A 19,292-nucleotide genomic window follows, 5' to 3' on the forward strand; every position below is an offset into this window, starting at 1 on the left:
ATCGTAGAGGTCCATGTCAGGGCTTTTAAAGTTCTTCGGAACCTTTGCTCTCATTATGTCCTCGCTAAAAGGATCCTCCCCACCTAAAGGCAGCTCTTCTTGTTCTTCACGGGAGTTACGACCTTTGAGGGAGGATTCTAACTTCAAGAGTTTTCTTTCCAACTCTTTTCGTCGTTCCATCTCCTCTTTTAGGCTCTTTTCGGTTTCCTTTTGCCGCTCCCGCTCGTGTTCTAACTGTTCCAGGCGGCTGTGGATTAGTCCCATGAGTTCAGTTGCATGGGATGGTCCTCCTTTTTCTGATTCGCGCCCTTCTGAGGAATTTACCTTCGGGTTCTTTACTCCGGAGGTGTCTTCTCTATGCTGATTGTCAACTTCCTGGTGGAGGGCGAGGTCCGCATTGTTATTGCCTGTGTCCAGATTCTCTTGTTCAGAATCTGTCTCCACATGGCCTTCTTCGTGGGATCTGTCCGCCATCGATGGATGATCTCTCGGGTCCCCGGCAACGGCGCCAATGTTACGGTGGGTAACCGGAGATTAATAGAATGGATGACGTTGGCTGGCCCAAATATGTGAGGGAGGAGGTTTTCGAATGAGTATGCAGCTCGGGAGACTCCGTCCGACTTGTTTGAACGAGAAGAGGGGGGTGGTACCTGCAAAGACACTCCGATGCCTAAGTTAGCAAGGGTGTGAGCAGGTCTAGAGAGTATTGGGCTTAGAGATACCTGATGGGTGTCAGTGTATTTATAGTGGTGAGCCAATAACCACCGTTGGAGTAGTGCCGTATCTTTTGGGTGTTAACCGTCCCTTTATCTTAGGGAGGTTAAGATATGGCTCGATGAAGCGGTTAGAGAGATTTTGGGGGCGGTTACTCATTTAAATGAGTGTTTATCAGCCAGCTAACCTCACGTCTGACTTCTTTAGCGTAAGTCGTAGTCGACACCGACTTCTTATATGAAGGTCGGTGATTAGCTAGGCTTAATCCTTCGGGTTAGGCCTTTTTATTTGGACCTGGGCCTTTATCATTGGGTCAGGGTATGAACACTTCCATTGTACACATTGTATAGGTACTCCATTGACTCCCTATACCTCCTCTTTATGTATTATTGTTTAAAAAAAAAGTTAATTCAGTATTAATACAAGACACTTCAGTTCACATTGTTAGAAATTTTAATTACTCAGTAGTTGAAAAATTGTCCAATAATTTAACATATCTAACTAAATTACTCAGTAACATTTTAATAGCGTCTGAATGAATTATGAATAATCCATAATATAAATGTAATTAGAGGAAAATTTAAATAGATAATGGATGGTAATAAATATATGATGGTAATGAATCATTGCAAGTGATGGTAAATGGCCATGGAGAACATTGAGGGAGGATCTCCTTGTACAGGGACGGTGTCTCAGTCTGGACAGTGCCGCCATTTCTATCTTGCTGTTGACAGGCTTCAGTTCAAGATGGTATGGTATCGTATCTTATTTCAATTCGTTTCTGTGAATCAATCTCATTAATTAGGGTTTGATTTATTGATTCTTTCACTCTGCTCCTACTCCCAGCAAACGGTGGTGGATCTACTGGGCCTTGTGGGGCGACGACCCTCCCTTCCAATGGTTGTGTGCTGCAGCAGCCGGGACGACCTTGACTGTCTCTGCTCCGCCGTGTCCGGCCTCCCCTTCATCTCCTCTTCCCCTCTCTACAGCGACCTTTCTGAACACCAACGCGCTTCTACTCTCGACAAGTTTCGCCACTTGAACCACCCCACTGACCATGACGACGACGACAAGGAGCGCACCTCCCATATGATCATCGTCACGGACGCCTGCCTTCCTCTGCTTTCTTCCGGGGAGTGTCCCCTGAACGCTCATCTTCTCATCAACTACGACCTACCCCCGAAGAAGGAAACTTATGGCAGGCGTTTAGCCACTTGTTTATCACCTGGTTCTTTCTTTCTCTCTTGCCTTTTTTGTGTGCTCAAAGTGGATTGGATTATTGTTGCTAAGATTTTATGAGTTGTTTCTGTAGATGGTGTTGTGATCAATATGGTTGTTGGTGGGGAAGTCGTTACTCTCAAAGCTATTGAAGAAAGCAGCAATATTGTCATGCAAGAGATGCCAATGCAGGTCACTTTATTTCCTCTCTTTAAATTCTTCGTACTTTACGAATTTGTTTTTTCTGTTGTTAAATTAAACACTCTTTTCGTATTCATATATAAACATCTTTTGCAGATTCTTGACATTTTATGAAGAGTGAAATCAGATAATTGGATCGTCTGTGTGAATTCTAATTGTTCTCAGTGTTCTGTGTCCCATCACAGCTATAGACATTCCTTTTTTTTCCCTTATTCCTTCAAACTATTTTGCATGTGTACTTTTTTTCTAGGTTCAGATTCAGATTACACTACCTGTTTGTTGCAAAATGTTCTGTCCTTAGATATATCTTATTATATATTGTTGAAATTTGTAAAGATTAAATGGGAAGGAAACTTTTAAACAGGCTGATAGGTAAGACTAGTTACCAAGCTGCTGATAGTGTGGCTACCAATGGTACCCTTCCTTCCAGAGCAAAATTCATCATAGTAGTGAGTTGATTCATGGTGATAAATTCAGAACAGAATTTTAAAATAGTTGAACCAAGTACCAAATAAAAAAGGTAGTTTATTTTAGACAAATTAGCATAATTTATTGAAGCAGCTTGTTTTCATAGCATTCAGCCTCTTAATCTATGGCAAGATGGTCATTGGTCATATCATTGTGTATGTATGCTGGCAAAACTGATTGGGAGGCGCAAGTGTTAAGGTCTGAAGAGTTGATTGGCAGAGGTGAAGAGAATGATAGTAAATGAGGGCATGAAGGGACTGATATCTGCTTAATAAATTAGCAGCTAACCTAGTCCTTACTAAATGTCGTTTTTAATGACGAATGACCTCTTTAGTAGCTCTTCTATTTTCTCGAGTCTATAACTATATATAATAATTTGTTAAAATATATATTAAAAATAAATTACACTATATATATTTATATATAATAAATATACTAATTTGATCAAAGAAAGGTAACATGGTATAATAATTTTTAATTTTATAAAAAAAAGGTAATATACATGGATGATATTGAAGGGATGTAAATTAGGATTGTTATTTTTTGCTATATGGTATATAAAGTGAGATGTTTAACTACTTTCAACTTAAAACCATGAGTATGGAATTAGGTACACTATTTGGCAGAAGTGTATGGAACAGGGGTTTATTTATGGAGAATTCTACGATGCTTACAACAAAAATAAGCATGATATACTGACGTTACATGTCAATCACTGAAAATTGAAGGCAATTTTGTTTTTAAAATAAAAAAAATTAAATTAAAAGAAAATGTTCTAATATAAGTACGTTAATGAGATATACAATCATACATCACGTCAATTTGTAACATTTTTAATCTCATTGGAATTGATGCATTTATGGCCCTATTATAAAATAAAAAATCGGATAAATTATTAGTTATATTTGAGTAAAAGCTGAAATTAAAATAAGAAGAGTGTTCATACCCTGACCCAACGCGTTTAAGTCTATGTCGAGATCCAACCTACTAATTAGACTTCTCAATATACCGACCTCCTCTCAAGAGGTCGGTGCTCCCTACGGCTTGCTCTAAGGAAGTCGGGATCAAAGGTTACCTGTCAGATAATAATTGTCCCTAAAATCTCTCAACCCACTTCCAGGAGCCATATCGTAACCTCCCTAAGATAAAGGAACGGTTATCCACCCTAAAAGGTGGAACTACTCCAACGGTGGTTATTGGTTCACCACTATAAATACACTGACATCCCTCAGGTCCCAATACTCTCTAGACCTGCTCACACCCTTGTTAACTTAGGCATCGGAGTGTCTTTGCAGGTACCACCCCCATTCTCCCACACTCACAAGTCGGAAGGAGTCTCTAAAGGCGCTAACCCGCTCAAAGGCTTCCTCCCTTATACGATTGGGCCAACCTAACGAGTCCAGCCCATTAACCTCCGGTTATCCAACGTAACAAGGAGTATTACGGAGTCGGTAACTTTTGTAATTTGTAGTCATCAAATAGTTATTAATGATATTTTTAGTATTGTGAAATTTCATCCAATAGTGTAAAATTATTCAATTTTTTTTACTGGTTGCATGCTGGCCAAAATTTAATAAAATTGCCGACTCTTAAACTTTTCCTTTAAAATAATTTTACCTATAAAAATATACATTAATTTAATATTTATTAAAATATTTAATTATTATTTTAATTTTTATAATTTTATTAAATTTATAGTTAAATTATTATAATTTTTTAATTAAATTTTTGTATTATTTTTAATTTATAATTAAGTTTTTGCTAATTTAAAAATATTAAAATTAACAGAATAACTTTTTACAATACAAGTTAAAAATACCCACAATTAAAAATTCATTAAGTCTTTAAACTCATATTTTTTTAAAAAAATATTCTATTAATTTTTATATTTTTGACACGAAAAAAAAATAACTTAAAGAAAATAACTAATATTACATAAATTAATAAATTTCTTTTAAATAATATATTTTAATAAAAAAAATATTTAATTTATTTATTTAAAAAACTATTCCCAGAATTTGTATTATTATGATACATTATTGTTACGGTGGGTAACTGGAGATTAATAGAATGGATGGCGTAGGTTGGCCCAATCGTTCGCGGATGGTAGACTCCGAGCTGGTTTGCACGCTGGAGCCTCCTTCCGACTTGTATACGTGAATGAATGGGGGGTGGTACCTGCAAAGACACTCCGATGCCTAAGTTAGCAAGGGTGTTAGCAGGTCTAGAGAGTATTGGGCTTAGAGATACATGAGGGGTGTCAGTGTATTTATAGTGGTGAGCCAATAACCACCGTTGGAGTAGTGCCATATCTTTTGGGTGTTAACCGTCCCTTTATCTTAGGGAGGTTAAGATATGGCTCGATGAAGCGGTTAGAGAGATTTTAGGGGCGGTTACTCATTTAAATGAGTGTTTATCCGCCAGCTAACCTCACGTCCGACTTCTTTAGCGTAAGTCGTAGTCGACACCGACTTCTTATATGAAGGTCGGGGTTTAGCCAGGCTTACTCCTTCGGACTAGGCCTTTTTATTTGGACCTGGGCCTTTATCATTGGGCCAGGGTATGAACAGTGCCCCTACTTGAGCCCAAGATCTCTTTAGGGCTTGGGTTCAAGTATTTAACTCGGGTTCGTAGCCGACTTTCTTGGAGGAAACACGGGTTTTTTAAACCGACGTGATTTTCGCGACCTTTTGTTTCTGACAGTTACGTCTATTCAAGCGTCGTGTCCGTTAGGGATGCACTTAGGGTTTGATGGCTTTGGTAACGGTGCACTCTCATTAATGATTGCTCCGTTTTTACCATTATGCCCCTTAGCATATTTATAAATACTTTCCCTCTCTTTCCTTTTCCCGTTTCTGCAATCTTTCAAACTTCTTCTTTCTTTGTTCGTGCTGTATTCACTCGTACTATATTCTCTTGCTCCGGAGACTTTTGCTTCTTCCTACCTTCATTTCCAGAAAGAGGTTAGTTTCTTTCTCCTTCTTCGCACTTTTCGTATGACTTTACTTTGTAGAGAAATAGGTTTGTAGACTTTTGCTCGGTTCCTTTTTCTCCTCTCTAGAGACCTTTGTTTTTGATTTTTCCTTTTCTTTTTTCCCTTTGTAGGTTTCCTCATTTTTCTTAGAGAAAGAAAATGGCCTCCGTAGATTGGGTTGACGTTACTGTTCTGGGGGAGGAGCCGTTGGTTGATGCGGAGTTTATTACTCATCTTCGCACCCACCACCGGCTCTGTACTTCGGATGAGGATGAGCCTAAATATGAGTTGCTTGTTCCCGGTTCAGAGGACCGAGTTTGTCATGGGAGAGCCAACGAAACGGCTCCCCATTTCTTCTTTATGTATGAGTGCATGATCACCCGTCTGGGCGTCTTTTTGCCTTTTTCCGATTTTGAGATGTCTGTTTTGCAGCATTGTCGGGTTGCCCCTACCCAGCTTCATCCCAACTCCTGGGGTTTCTTGAAAATTTACCAATTTATTAGCCACGCTCTAGATTTCCCGACTTCTCTGAAAATCTTTTTCCATCTTTTTCATATGACCAAGCATTTTAGTCGGCTGAATAATAAACAACAATGGGTTTCCTTCCGAGCTATACAAGGTCGGAGGATTTTTACCCTTTTTGATGAATCTTTTCATGACTTTAAAAATTTCTTTTTCAAAGTGCAAGCTGTAGAGGGTCATCACCCCTTTTTTCTGGATGATAATTCTTTTCCTCGCTTTCCTTTATACTGGCTGGAGGCCTCCCCTTGCGAGAAATATGGTCTGGATGACCTGGATGAAGTAGAGGCCGCCGTCGTGGGGTTCCTCCGAGAAGTGTGGGGGAGGGCCCATATTTGGACACTAAAAAATTTCTCCAAGGGTCTCCGACCTTTGTCCAATCCCAGCTAGGTAGTTTTTTCTGGTCTGTTAAATTTCCGACTTGTTAACTGATCATTCCGACTTGTTTGATTCTTTAGCTATTGTTTTCTTTTTCAGAAATGGCAAAGACAAATGCTCAAGAATCTTTTCAGAGGGTCCAGGAGGCTAAAGCTAAGTCTCGCGCTCGGTCTGATGGGGCCAGGGTTATCTCTCCTCCTCCTCCTCCTCGGAACGTTGGGACCCTTTCCAATCTCATGGTGATTTCCTCTTCAGCTCCCTCTCAGCCGCCCTCCGTCGTCCGACCTTCTCCTGATCCCAAGAAACGCAAGACCTTAGAGTCTGGCTCTTCTGGGGAGGTTAAGGCGGATGCTCTTGCATTTGTCCGAAAGAATATCTATCCTTATGCTCGTATAGGCGTGGATGATATGTCTGTTCGGAGCCACCTTACCACTATGATCGAGGAGAGCCTCAAAGCGGCGGGGGTCTGTGGCAAGCTCTTGGATATCTTCGATAGGGCCCCTCTCAGCTCTTTAGGGGCGACCTCGAGGGTCGAGGAGCTGGAAGGAAGGCTTCGTGCATATCAAGAGCATGAGGGAGAGTTGAGGAAGGAAATTGCCAAGCTAAGGGAGGAGAGGGATACCCTCCGGGAGAAAGGGAAGGCTTTGCAGGCCCAATGCAACATGGAGATAGATCTGAGGAAAACAGCGCAGGCCAGCTATCAAAGCTTATTCAAGGATCTTGTGTCTGTGAAGACTGACCTGTTGAATTCTCGGAAGGCATATGAGGAGTTGGAGGATTCCATTGCCGATGGTGCCGAGGAGTCTTGGAGGATCTTCCTGGAGCAGGTCAGAGTTATTGCTCCCGACTTGGATCTTTCTCCTTTACATCCTGACAAGGTTGTCATTGATGGTGCCATCGTAGATCCTCCTGTCCCCGTGATTATTTCTGAGTCAGAGTTAAAGACTCGGGGGCAGAGGATTATTGAGTCTCCTCCTCGTTCAAAAGATGCTCCGAGTACTTCAACGGTTCCTCCGATCTCTTCATCTCCCATGGATGCTTCCGGCGGCGCTCCTCCCGATTCTGGTGGCGGTGACCCGTTTGCTGTGAAAAAATGATCTTTGGCTATTTGGGGGTCCGGCCTGTGGGCCCGCCATTTTTAAACTCTTTATTTATTTTGTTCCTGGTTGTGCAGTTTGAACAATTTCTTTTGGCCTTTTAAGGCCGTAAACAAAATATTTCCGCAAGTGCCCTTTTTGAATAAGGGTTTAAATTAACAAAATAAATACCCTTTTTTGGATAAGGGTTTAAGTTACCTTATGTGTGTATGCTTTTCTAATTTTGATTTTTCGAAATTTGATTTTTCGAAATCCCCTTGATCTTTTTCCGAAAACCTTTCCCATTGGCTCATCTGTTTTTTCCGAGCCTTTTTGTTTAAGGACTTTTAGGCAGCCTTTAAACTTTTTCCTAGGTTTTTCAATCTCTTTTTGTTATTCCTTACGCCCAACCACATTTTATTGGGTTTTTATGACTTAGGTTATTTTTGCGATGCATTTTCCTTTTGCTCGGTTCGTCATTCCGACTTTTGAGTCGAAGTGTTTTCGAGCTTTCCTACTCGGAGTTTCGTCCCGACTTATGAGTCGGGTTGTTTCCGAGTTGTCTACGATCGGCTTATATAACCTCTTTACGCCGACTTGTACCTCGTCGTTTTATCCTGATGACCATCTAGGTCAGTTCATGAGATTTTCACGTTTTGTCGAGCTTAAGTCAGCGCGTTTCGTAGAAAGACTCATTAAAAATAAAAAAGGACTTTATAAGAGATATTATAGATGAAAAAAGATCTTTATTAATTGGGGAGGTACCTTCTTGCTACTAAGGGTCTTAATAACCTATTTTCCCTTAGCCTCTACTATGATGCCTCGTTAAAAACCCTTCTCCAGAAAAAACCCTTTTGGGAAAAAAATCATGAAGTTGGGAAAAGAGTACATCAGGGAGTAGAGTTCGCTTTTAACTGTAGTACCTTTTCATATTACAAGCATGCCACGACCTTGGTAATTCAGTGCCGTTCAGGTCGGTTATTTTATAATAACCTTTTCCTAAAACTTCATTGACTTTGTATGATCCCTTCCAATTTGCGGCGAGCTTTCCTTCTCCTGATTTGTTGACTCCGATGTCGTTTCTGATTAAGACCAAGTCATCAGGGGCGAATGTTCTTCGAATGACTTTTTTGTTGTACCTTGTAGTCATCCTTTGTTTCAAGGCTGCTTCTCTTATCTAGGCATCTTCTCGGACTTCGGGGAGCAAGTCGAGCTCCTCTTTGTGTCCCCGTATGTTTCCGACCTCGTCATGGAGAGCTACCCTTTGGCTTTGCTCATTGATTTCTATTGGTATCATGGCTTCTACGCCATAGACTAGTCGAAAAGGTGTTTCTCCCGTGGCGGATTGGGGAGTTGTCCTGTAAGCCCATAGCACCTGAGGGAGCTCTTCAGCCCAAGCTCCTTTTGCTTCCTGTAATCTCTTCTTTAGCCCTGCCAGTATGACTTTGTTGGCTGCCTCGGCTTGCCCATTGGCTTGTGGGTGCTCTACCGAGGTGAACTGATGTTTGATTTTCATACTGGCTACTAAGCTTCTGAAGGTGGCGTCGGTGAATTGGGTTCCATTGTATGTAGTAATGGAATAAGGTATCCCATATCTTGTGATGATATTTTTGTAGAGGAACCTGCGACTTCTTTGAGCGGTGATGGTGGCCAATGGTTCTGCTTCTATCCATTTTGTGAAGTAATCTATCCCCACGATCAGGTATTTGACTTGTCCCGGCGCTTGAGGAAAAGGACCTAACAAATCCATTCCCCATTTTGCAAAAGGCCATGGAGAAGTGATACTGATGAGCTCTTCTGGTGGAGCTACGTGGAAATTTGCATGCATCTGACATGGTTGGCATTTTTTCACAAATTCTGTGGCGTCTCTCTGCAAGGTCGGCCAATAGAATCCTGCTCGGATTACTTTCCTGGCGAGTGACCTTGCTCTGAGATAGTTTCCGCAGATCCCACTATGTACTTCCTCCAATACCTCGGCGGTTCTTGAGGTCGGTACACACTTTAACAATGGTGTCGATATCCCCCTTCTGTAGAGGATATTTCTCACCAAGGTGTAGTGTTGTGCTTCTCTTCGGATCTTTTTAGCTTCTTTCTCCTCTTTAGGGAGGATGTCGAATTTTATGTATTCGACTAAGGGGTTCATCCATCCGAGGTTTAAACCGACTACCTCAAGTACTTCTTGCTTATCTTCTGTTTTTGATACCGAGGGCTCTTGGAGGGTTTCTTGAATCAGGCTTCTGTTGTTCCCTCTTGGTTTGGTACTTGCTAACTTGGATAGGGCATCCGCTCTGCTATTTAGATCTCGAGTTATATGTTTGACCTCGGTTTCTGCAAAGCGCCCAAGGTGCTCCAAAGTTTTTTCCAAGTACCTCTTCATATTAGGGTCCTTTGCCTGATATTCTCCACTTATTTGGGAGGTCACCACCTGTGAGTCGCTGTATATTATCACCTTTGTAGCACCGACTTCTTCTGCCAACTTTAGTCCGGCGATCAAGGCTTCATATTCTGCCTGATTATTTGAAGCTGGAAATTCAAATTTTAAAGAAACCTCTATCTGGGTTCCTCTTTCATCTACCAATATTATGCCTGCGCCGCTTCCCATTTTGTTGGAGGATCCGTCTACATAGAGTTCCCATGTAGTCGGCTTTTCCTCTTGATCTCCTGCGTATTCTGCGACGAAGTCAGCGAGGCACTGAGCTTTAATTGTTGTCCGAGTTTCATATCTTAAATCGAACTCGGAGAGCTCTATTGCCCATTGAACCATTCTCCCTGCGACATCCGTCTTTTGGAGGATTTGCTTCATGGGTTGGTTCGTACAGACTCTTATTGTGTGAGCTTGAAAGTAAGGTCGTAGCCTTCGTGAGGCTATTACCAATGAGTAGGCGAACTTTTCTAGTTTGTGGTACCTTAGTTCAGGGCCTTGTAGGACCTTACTGATGAAGTAGACTGGGTGTTGTCCGACCTCGTCTTCTTTTATCAGGGCTGACGAGACAGCCCTGCTTGCTACGGATAAGTACAGAACGAGGTCTTTCCCTGGTACTGGTTGGGTTAGGATAGGAGGTTGGCTTAAAAACTTTTTGAACTCTTGGAACGCCTCCTTGCATTCTGGAGTCCATTCAAATTGGCATCCCTTTCCTAATAGGAAAAAAGGGGAAGGGACTTTAGTGCCGATCCTGCCAAAAATCTGGAGAGGGCTGCAAGTCGGCCATTGAGTTGCTGGACTTCTCTCAAACAAGTCGGGCTTTTCATTTCTAGGATGGCTTTACACTTATCGGGATTGGCTTCAATCCCTCTTTGTGTTAGCATAAATCTTAAAAATTTTCCTGCCTCCACCGCGAAGGCGCACTTTGCGGGATTTAATCTCATCCCATGCAGCCTTATGGTATCAAAGACTTGCGAGAGGTCTGATAGGAGGTCGACCTCCTTTTTTATTTTTACCAGCATGTCATCGACGTATACTTCCATTAAGGTCCCTAGGTGGGGGGAAAACACTTTATTCATCAACCTTTGATATGTGGCTCCTGCATTCTTCAATCCGAATGGCATGACCACGTAGCAAAAGTTAGCTCTGGGTGTGATGAATGATGTTTTCTCCTGGTCGGGCTCATACATCGGGATTTGATTATATCCCGAGTAGGCGTCCATGAATGATAAGTATTGGTACCCCGAGCTGGAGTCCACTAGGGTATCAATACTTGGTAGGGGATAAGGGTCCTTGGGACATGCCTTATTTAAGTCGGTATAGTCGACACACATTCTCCATTTACCATTCTGTTTTTTGACTAGCACTACATTGGCTAGCCATGTTGGGTACTTGACTTCTCTGATGAAGCCGGCTTCCAAGAGCGCCTGTACTTGTTCTTCTACTATTAGGGCTCGTTCTGGGCCGAGCTTGCGTCTTCTTTGTTGTACAGGTCGGGACCCTGAGTAGACCGAGAGTTTGTGGGACATGAGCTCGGGGTCAATCCCAGGCATGTCAGAGGCCTTCCAGGCGAAGAGGTCGGAATTTTCTTTTAGGAGTTCAGCCAACCCTTGTTTTAGAGTTTCCCCTAGGTTAGCTCTTATATAAGTGTTTTTTCCTTCCCCGTTACCGACCTGTATCTCCTCGGTTCTTCCTCCCGGTTGTGGTCGCAGCTCTTCTCTGGCCCTTGTGCCGCCGAGCTCTATGGTATGAACTTCTTTTCCCTTTTCTCTAAGATTTAGGCTTTCGTTGTAGCATTTTCTTGCCAACTTTTGATCTCCCCTTACCGTTGCTATTCCCGCTGAGGTCGGGAATTTCATGCAGAGGTGGGGAGTGGATACCACCGCTCCGAGTCGATTAAGGGTAGCTCTGCCGATCAAAGCATTGTATGCTGACCCTACGTCAATGACTATGAAGTCTATGCTCAGAGTCTTTGATTTTTCCCCTCTTCCAAAAGTGGTGTGAAGGGGCAAAAATCCTAGTGGTTTTATTGGCGTGTCCCCTAATCCGTATAGGGTGTCGGGATAGGCTCTTAACTCTTTCTCATCTAACCATAGCTTGTCGAAAGCAGGCTTGAAAAGGATGTCCGCCGAGCTTCCTTGGTCTACTAGGGTTCTGTGGAGATGGGCATTGGCTAGGATCATAGTTATTACTAATGGATCGTCATGTCCAGGGATTATTCCTTGCCCATCTTCTTTTGTGAACGAAATGGTAGGAAGGTCGGGTGACTCTTCCCCGACTTGGTAGACTCTTTTGAGATGTCTTTTGCGAGAGGATTTAGTAAGTCCCCCTCCCGCAAATCCTCCTGAGATCATATGAATATGCCTCTCTGGAGTCTGCGGTGGTGGGTCTCTTCTATCCATATCATCTCGTTTTCTCTTTCCATGACTGTCCGATCTTTCTATGAGATATCTATCAAGCCGACCTTCTCTAGCCAGCTTTTCTATCACATTCTTGAGGTCGTAGCAGTCGTTTGTGGAGTGACCAAATATTTTATGGTACTCACAGTAATCGCTGCGGCTTCCCCCTTTTTTATTTTTAATGGGTCTAGGGGGTGGCAGTCTCTCGGTGTTGCAAATCTCTCTGTATATATCCACTATAGAAACTTTCAGGGGAGTATAAGAGTGATATTTCCTTGGCCTCTCGAGACCGAGCTCTTCCTTTTTCTTTGCTTCCCTTTCCCTCTCTTTAGTTGAGGGAGGGGGTCCAGGTCGCCAACTCAGGTCTCTTAATTTGGCGTTTTCCTCCATATTGATGTACTTTTCAGCTCGTTCCTGTACATCACTTAAAGAAACGGGATGTCTTTTAGATATGGATTGCGAGAAGGGTCCTTCTATAAGTCCATTGACTAGTCCCATTATGACTGCCTCTGTGGGCAGGTCTTGAATCTCCAAACATGCTTTGTTGAATCTTTCCATATAGGTTCGTAAAGATTCTCCAACCTTCTGTTTTATTCCCAGAAGGCTCGGTGCATGTTTCACCTTGTCTTTTTGGATTGAGAACCTCATCAAAAACTTCCTTGAGAGGTCTTCAAAGCTAGTAACCGACCTCGGGGGAAGGCTATCAAACCACTTCATCGCTGCTTTCGATAAAGTGGTCGGGAAGGCCTTGCATCGCGTAGCGTCGGAAGCATCAGCTAGGTACATCCGACTTTTGAAGTTGCTCAGATGATGCTTTGGATCAGTAGTTTCATCGTAGAGGTCCATATCAGGGCTTTTGAAGTTCCTCGGAACTTTAGCCCTCATTATGTCCTCGCTAAAGGGATCCTCTCCCCCTAAGGGTGGCTCTTCCTGTTCGTCACGGGAGTTGCGATTTTTGAGGGAGGATTCCAACTTTAAGAGTTTTCTTTCTAACTTTTTTCGTCGTTCCATCTCCTCTTTTAGGCTCTTTTCCGTTTCCTTTTGTCGCTCCCGCTCTTGTTTTAACTGTTCCAGGCGGCTGTGGACTAACCCCATGAGTTCAGTTACGTGGGATGGTCCTCCTTTTTCTGACTCATGCCCTTCCGAGGAGTTTACCTTCGGGTTTTTTACCCCGGAGGTGCCTTCCCTGTGCTGATTGTCAACTTCCTGGTGGAGGGCGAGGTCCGTATCGTTATTGCCTGTGTCTAAATTCTCTTGTTCCGAATCTGTCTCCACATGGCCTTCTTCGTGGGATCTGTCTGCCATCGATGGATGATCTCTCGGGTCCCCGGCAACGGCGCCAATGTTACGGTGGGTAACCGAAGATTAATAGAATGGATGGCGTAGGTTGGCCCAATCGTCCGCGGATGGTAGACTCCGAGCTGGTTTGCACGCTGGAGCCTCCTTCCGACTTGTATACGTGAGTGAATGGGGGGTGGTACCTGCAAAGACACTCCGATGCCTAAGTTAGCAAGGGTGTTAGCAGGTCTAGAGAGTATTGGGCTTAGAGATACCTGAGGGGTGTCAGTGTATTTATAGTGGTGAGCCAATAACCACCGTTGGAGTAGTGCCATATCTTTTGGGTGTTAACCGTCCCTTTATCTTAGGGAGGTTAAGATATGGCTCGATGAAGCGGTTAGAGAGATTTTAGGGGCGGTTACTCATTTAAATGAGTGTTTATCCGCCAGCTAACCTCACGTCCGACTTCTTTAGCGTAAGTCGTAGTCGACACCGACTTCTTATATGAAGGTCGGGGTTTAGCTAGGCTTAATCTTTCGGACTAAGCCTTTTTATTTGGACCTGGGCCTTTATCATTGGGTCAGGGTATGAACAATTATTATTTTAATTAAAATAAAATAAAATTTATTAAAAGTTATATTAATATGATAAAATAATTAAAATAATGTAATAAACTATTTTTTATTTCAAAAAATTCTGCGTATGGACTTAATAGTTAGTTTCTTATCGAGATATATTTTAGAATTTGAGATTTTTTTGTTATAATTTAATATTTTTTCTTTTTCGTTTAAAAAAAATTGGTCTCAGATTATAAATTTTACAGATTGACGTGATATATGTGTGACAGATTTTCTTAAAACATTTTTCTTTAATTTAATTTTTTTTTATTTTAAAAAAAATTACCTTCAATCCCCAGTGACTTATAGTATGCTTATTTGTGTGATAAGCACGGTAGAACTTCCCTTTATATATACGAGGAGATGGTGTTAGCAAAGAAAAGATGTCAAAGGAGAGTGTTAAGAGGAGATAATGCATTTGATGTGAATAGCTTTAGATATTATGAGTGTTAATTTCTGCACGAAGGTGAAGCATGAATACTTGGTTTGGCACTTATCATTGAAAGTCTGCGAGTTTTTTGGGAGCTGAAAGTCTAGCTATGTGGTGGCTCAAAGGTGAACATTTAGTGTGTTTTTGTAATCATCTAGACCTTACTTTGTTGTTGTTGCAGGATTTTGTGTGTTTGGCTTTGACGTGATTGGTTTTGATTGATTATTTATCCTGATGGCATTGTTGAAGGGGATTTTAATTAATTAAGGATTAGTCTTTGTACGTTTCTTTTTTTTTCTTGGGTAAGGTTGTAACTTAATAATCGAAAAAAAGAATATACTAATTTGATCATTGTTTTTATTATATAAATAGTGTTCCGTTGGTGATGACCGAGAACAATGATCCTTTGGACGAACACTGGGGTACGTGGTTGAACTATATGTTGTCCAAGTGTGGATGCGAGTGTGACCTCGGTCTTCTGAAACACGGCGGGGGGAGTACCTGCACAAAACACTCCGACGCTCAAGTTAGTGAGTGGATAATTAGTGAATAAAGAGTAAATGACTAGAAGTTAATCTAGAACCTGCCCCCTTGATGAATTCGAGGGGTTAGTTTTATAGGCGTTTCCGGCTTGGTAGTGGGCTTAATTAGTTCCGATATTCCTGGTTGGTGCTGTTAGGGATATCTCTGAAGTGTAGAGACGTGATTGAGTGTCTTGCTTAGTTAAGGAGATAGCTTTTTGGGAGATAGAATCTGTTCGTTCTGTTTTAGTTGTTTCCGATCTTTAAGGTCGGTTAACAGCTGTACTTAGCAGCCGATTATTGCGTGGTACACATCATAGCCCCCCAGGTCGTCTAGCGGTCCGTATAGGTCGGTAGGCGAGCTCTTTTGTCTGTCATACGTGGCTAGAAATTTTGAAAAGAGTTTTACCTGCCCCTTCGTGAGTCGTGTTGCTTTTACTACTCATTATTGTCGTTTTGGTTTCCCACGTTTGGTTAGTGGGTGTGTATTAACTTACCCACTTTGTTAGTGGGCTTGCAATAATAGTCATTTCTTTGGTTTTGGAAATTACGCTGTGTCGCCCCCAATCCTCTTATCTTTACTATGTCTTCGAGAGGTAAGCATTTCTTGACTCTTCTTTGACTGTTTGCCTTTCTGCATTCTTCTATGGCGGGAGATAAATTAAAAGAAAAATTGAGAGCTGTTGAGGTTAGGGAAGATGACCCGTATCATTGGGTTCAGGATGATGTGAAGACGCATTCTTCTTCCTTCATTAGCGTCGAATCGCTTTCTGATTTGAGGGGTGTGGATTTCGTTAGGGGTGGTTCTGGTGTCGTTGTCGAATTCCTGCCTTGTTCTGGTAGCGATAGGGTCTGTGAGAGAAGAGGTGACTGGGAGTATTTCTACATGCATACTCCATGCATGGTTGAACTCGGAGTGAAGTTTCCTTTCTCTTCTTTTGAGTGTAGCGTCCTTACTCAGGTCAACTGTGCTCCGTCACAGTTGCATCCAAATTCTTGGGCGTTTCTTCGCGCCTTTCAGTGTCTGATGGACTTCCTTTCCTTCCCCTGTTCTTTGTCTCTGTTCTTTTCTCTGTTTCAAGCGAAGGGGGTTCATAAGGGTTTGTGGGTTTGTTTCAGTAGTTTTCCGGGTCGGTCCCTGTTTCTTCTTTATAAGTCTTCCTTCAAGAATTTCAAATCTCTTTTTGTCAAAGTCCGCTCGGCCGAGTCTGAGTATCCTTTCTATTTGGATGATGAGCTTAGTGAGAAATTTCCTCTTTACTGGTGTTCTGAACCGACCCAAATCCTTGAGGCTTCTGAAAGAAGTGAGGAAGAGGAGTTCGTGATGAACTTCCTTGTTGAGAGTGTTGCTGCCGGGGAATGCTTATCTATTTCTGATATTCTGCGTTTATATGACTTGGGTGATAGTGAGGGTTTGAGAGCGTATATAGGTAATATTTATTATGTTTGTTGCTGTGGTTGGGCATTTGCCGAGATTATCTAATTCTTTTGTGGCTTCTTGCAGGTGGTCGGGTTCCTTTGTTGGATCCTAACAAGCTGCAATCTTTCCTGAACAAGAAAAAGGAAAAAGGGGTTGGTTGTGCTGATGATCGAAAGGATGCTGGTGAGCAGGCTTTCTCATCTGTTGCCCATCCAGCGTCTTCGTTTAAGAGGAAAAGGGATGATCCTTCTTTGGAGGTAATTTCTGAAGGTGATCAAGAGGCTTTGGGTGGTGGTGGCTCGTTTGAGGGAACAGATTCGTTTGTTGCAGAATGAAGTTAAGGATCACGACGTGGCCAAAGGCCGGCTTACTTCCCGCGTGCAAGAGCTAGAGGAAGCTGGGATGGAGATGTTTTCCTATGGTTTTGATCGTGCTGTGAGTCAGGTTGCCCTGTTAGCTCCTGACTTTGATTGTGACAAGCTTGATATTAGGAAAATAGTTGTAGATGGAAAATTAATTGTGGATGGTACCGTGGAGGAGCATGGTGAGAATGCTCCTTCTTAATTTGTTTGTATTTATAACTTTTGTTATGTTGGTTGTCTGAACTTTATACTTGTTCTGTTTTGTATGGTATTTTGCCGACGTTGGGTTCGGTTTGACAATTGTGGAATTTTGGCCAATGTTTGGCCAGTTTGATGATAGTATATTTATGATTTATAGTAATGTTGTCTTTGTTAGGCTATATTTGAGAAGAATTTATCATCTTTATTTGGAATCGAAGGGCGTCCGGCCTCGTTAAAACCCTCCTTAGGCAAAACCCTTTCTTTGGGAAAAAAGCTCTAAGGGGGAAAAAAAGTACCTTCATCCGCATATTTGTACAAACTAGGACATATACATTTTGAGTGAGGAGACGTTCCAGTTTCCTGGAATGGCTTTGCCTTGTAGTGTTTGTAGTTGATATGCCCCCTTGCCGAGCACTTTGGTTACACGGAAGGGGCCTTCCCAGTTTGCAGCGAGTTTGCCGTGGGCTGGAGGTCGCCTGGCCTCCTCTGTTCGTCTGAGTACGAGATCGTTTTCCTTGAATGTCCTTGGATTCACCATCTTATTGCGCTTTCTTTCCATTATTCCTTTTTGGGCCCTTTGCTTGATGGCGGCGATTTCTCTATCTTCTTCGGCTAAGTCAAGCTCGGCATTTCTGGCCCTTAGGTTTTGTTGTTCGTCGTATAGTTCGGCTCTTAACGTTGGAATTCCAACCTCAATGGGGATTAGTGCTTCTGAGCTGTAGACTAACTTGAAAGGTGTTTCGCCTGTGGTGCTATGCCTTGTGGTGTTGTAACTCCACAGTACTTCGGGGATGAGTTCGGCCCATTCTCCTTTCGCATTATCAAGCTTCTTTTTTATTGCCTGCAACACAACTCGGTTAGCAGCTTCGGCTTGCCCATTAGTTTGTGGGTGTTCCACCGAGCTAAAATGATGTTGGATATTAAAACTTTTTAGGAATGAACCGAGCTTATTGTCCGTGAATTGCCTACCATTGTCTGATATTATTTCTTTTGGTATTCCAAAGCGGCATATTATATTTTTCCAAATAAAAGATCGTACCTTTTCGGCCGTTATTTTTGCTAAGGGTTGTGCTTCTATCCATTTTGAGAAGTAGTCAATGGATACCAAGAGGAATTTTACCTGTCCTGGTGCTATTGGAAATGGGCCGAGGATATCCAGCCCCCATCTGTGGAAGGGCCAGCTTACCTCCATACTGTGTAATACCTCGGCTGGCTTCGTTGAGATCGCCTCGTGCTTCTGGCATTTGTCACATGCTTTGACCCTTGCTATGCAATCTCTCTTCATGGTCGGCCAGTAGTATCCTGTTCGGATTATCTTTGCGGCGAGGGCTCGTCCTCCTATGTGGTTCCCACATACTCCTTCATGGACTTCATTCATTACTTCTCGGGCCTGGTCTTGGTTTAGGCATCTCAGTAATGGCTGTGAGAAACCTCGTCTGTATAGTTCCCCTGATATTCTCGTGTAGAAGCTTGCCTTGCGTCTGAATTGTTGAGGATGAAGCTCGTCTCTGGGTATGGTACCTGTACAGATATATTCAAGGAAAGGTCTCCTCCAATCATGGAGGTGGTTAATGCTTTCAATAGATAACAGCTCAATGCTTGGTTTGGTGAGTGTGTGTTGTGATAATGTTGATGTTTGTGTCTCCGCCCTTGTAGCGGCGAGCTTAGATAGTATGTCTGCCCTGACATTTTGTTCTCTATGTACATGTATTATGGTGAATGAATTGAAATTTGAAATTAGATCCTTTGCTATGAGCCAGTATCGTTCTAGCAAGGGATCTTTTACCTGGAACTCTCCTCGGATTTGTTGGACCACCAGGAGGGAATCGCAATGTGCCGTTAAGTTCGTCGCTTTGTGGCCTAGGGCGAGCTTGAGTCCCGCTAGTAGGGCTTCATACTCGGCCTGATTGTTGCTTGCCGAGAAGTGAAACTGGAGAGCCTGCTCGGCTACCACCTTATTTCCCTCTTTTAAGATTATACCAGCCCCGCTCCCTTCTCGGCTTGAGGCCCCGTCCACATGTAACTCCCATGTTTCAATGTGCTCGTCTGAGGTCATTTCCGTGATAAAGTCGGCGAGAATTTGTGCTTTGAGGG

General features: G+C 42.6%; 1 protein-coding gene across 1 annotated transcript; it reads left to right on the plus strand.

Moving 5' to 3' along the window:
* The first annotated feature begins 1,160 nt into the window (after window positions 1-1,160).
* LOC112800591 (uncharacterized) lies at window positions 1,161-2,502 on the plus strand. Its single transcript, XM_025842925.3, has 4 exons — window positions 1,161-1,464; window positions 1,561-1,942; window positions 2,027-2,124; window positions 2,230-2,502. Exons 1-4 carry the CDS (start codon window positions 1,357-1,359, stop codon window positions 2,245-2,247), a joined length of 606 nt encoding a protein of 201 aa, XP_025698710.1. The 5' UTR covers window positions 1,161-1,356; the 3' UTR covers window positions 2,248-2,502.
* The last annotated feature ends 16,790 nt before the right edge of the window (window positions 2,503-19,292 follow it).

This window comes from Arachis hypogaea, chromosome 5 (genome assembly GCF_003086295.3).
Source record: "Arachis hypogaea cultivar Tifrunner chromosome 5, arahy.Tifrunner.gnm2.J5K5, whole genome shotgun sequence".
Taxonomy (NCBI): domain Eukaryota; kingdom Viridiplantae; phylum Streptophyta; class Magnoliopsida; order Fabales; family Fabaceae; genus Arachis; species Arachis hypogaea.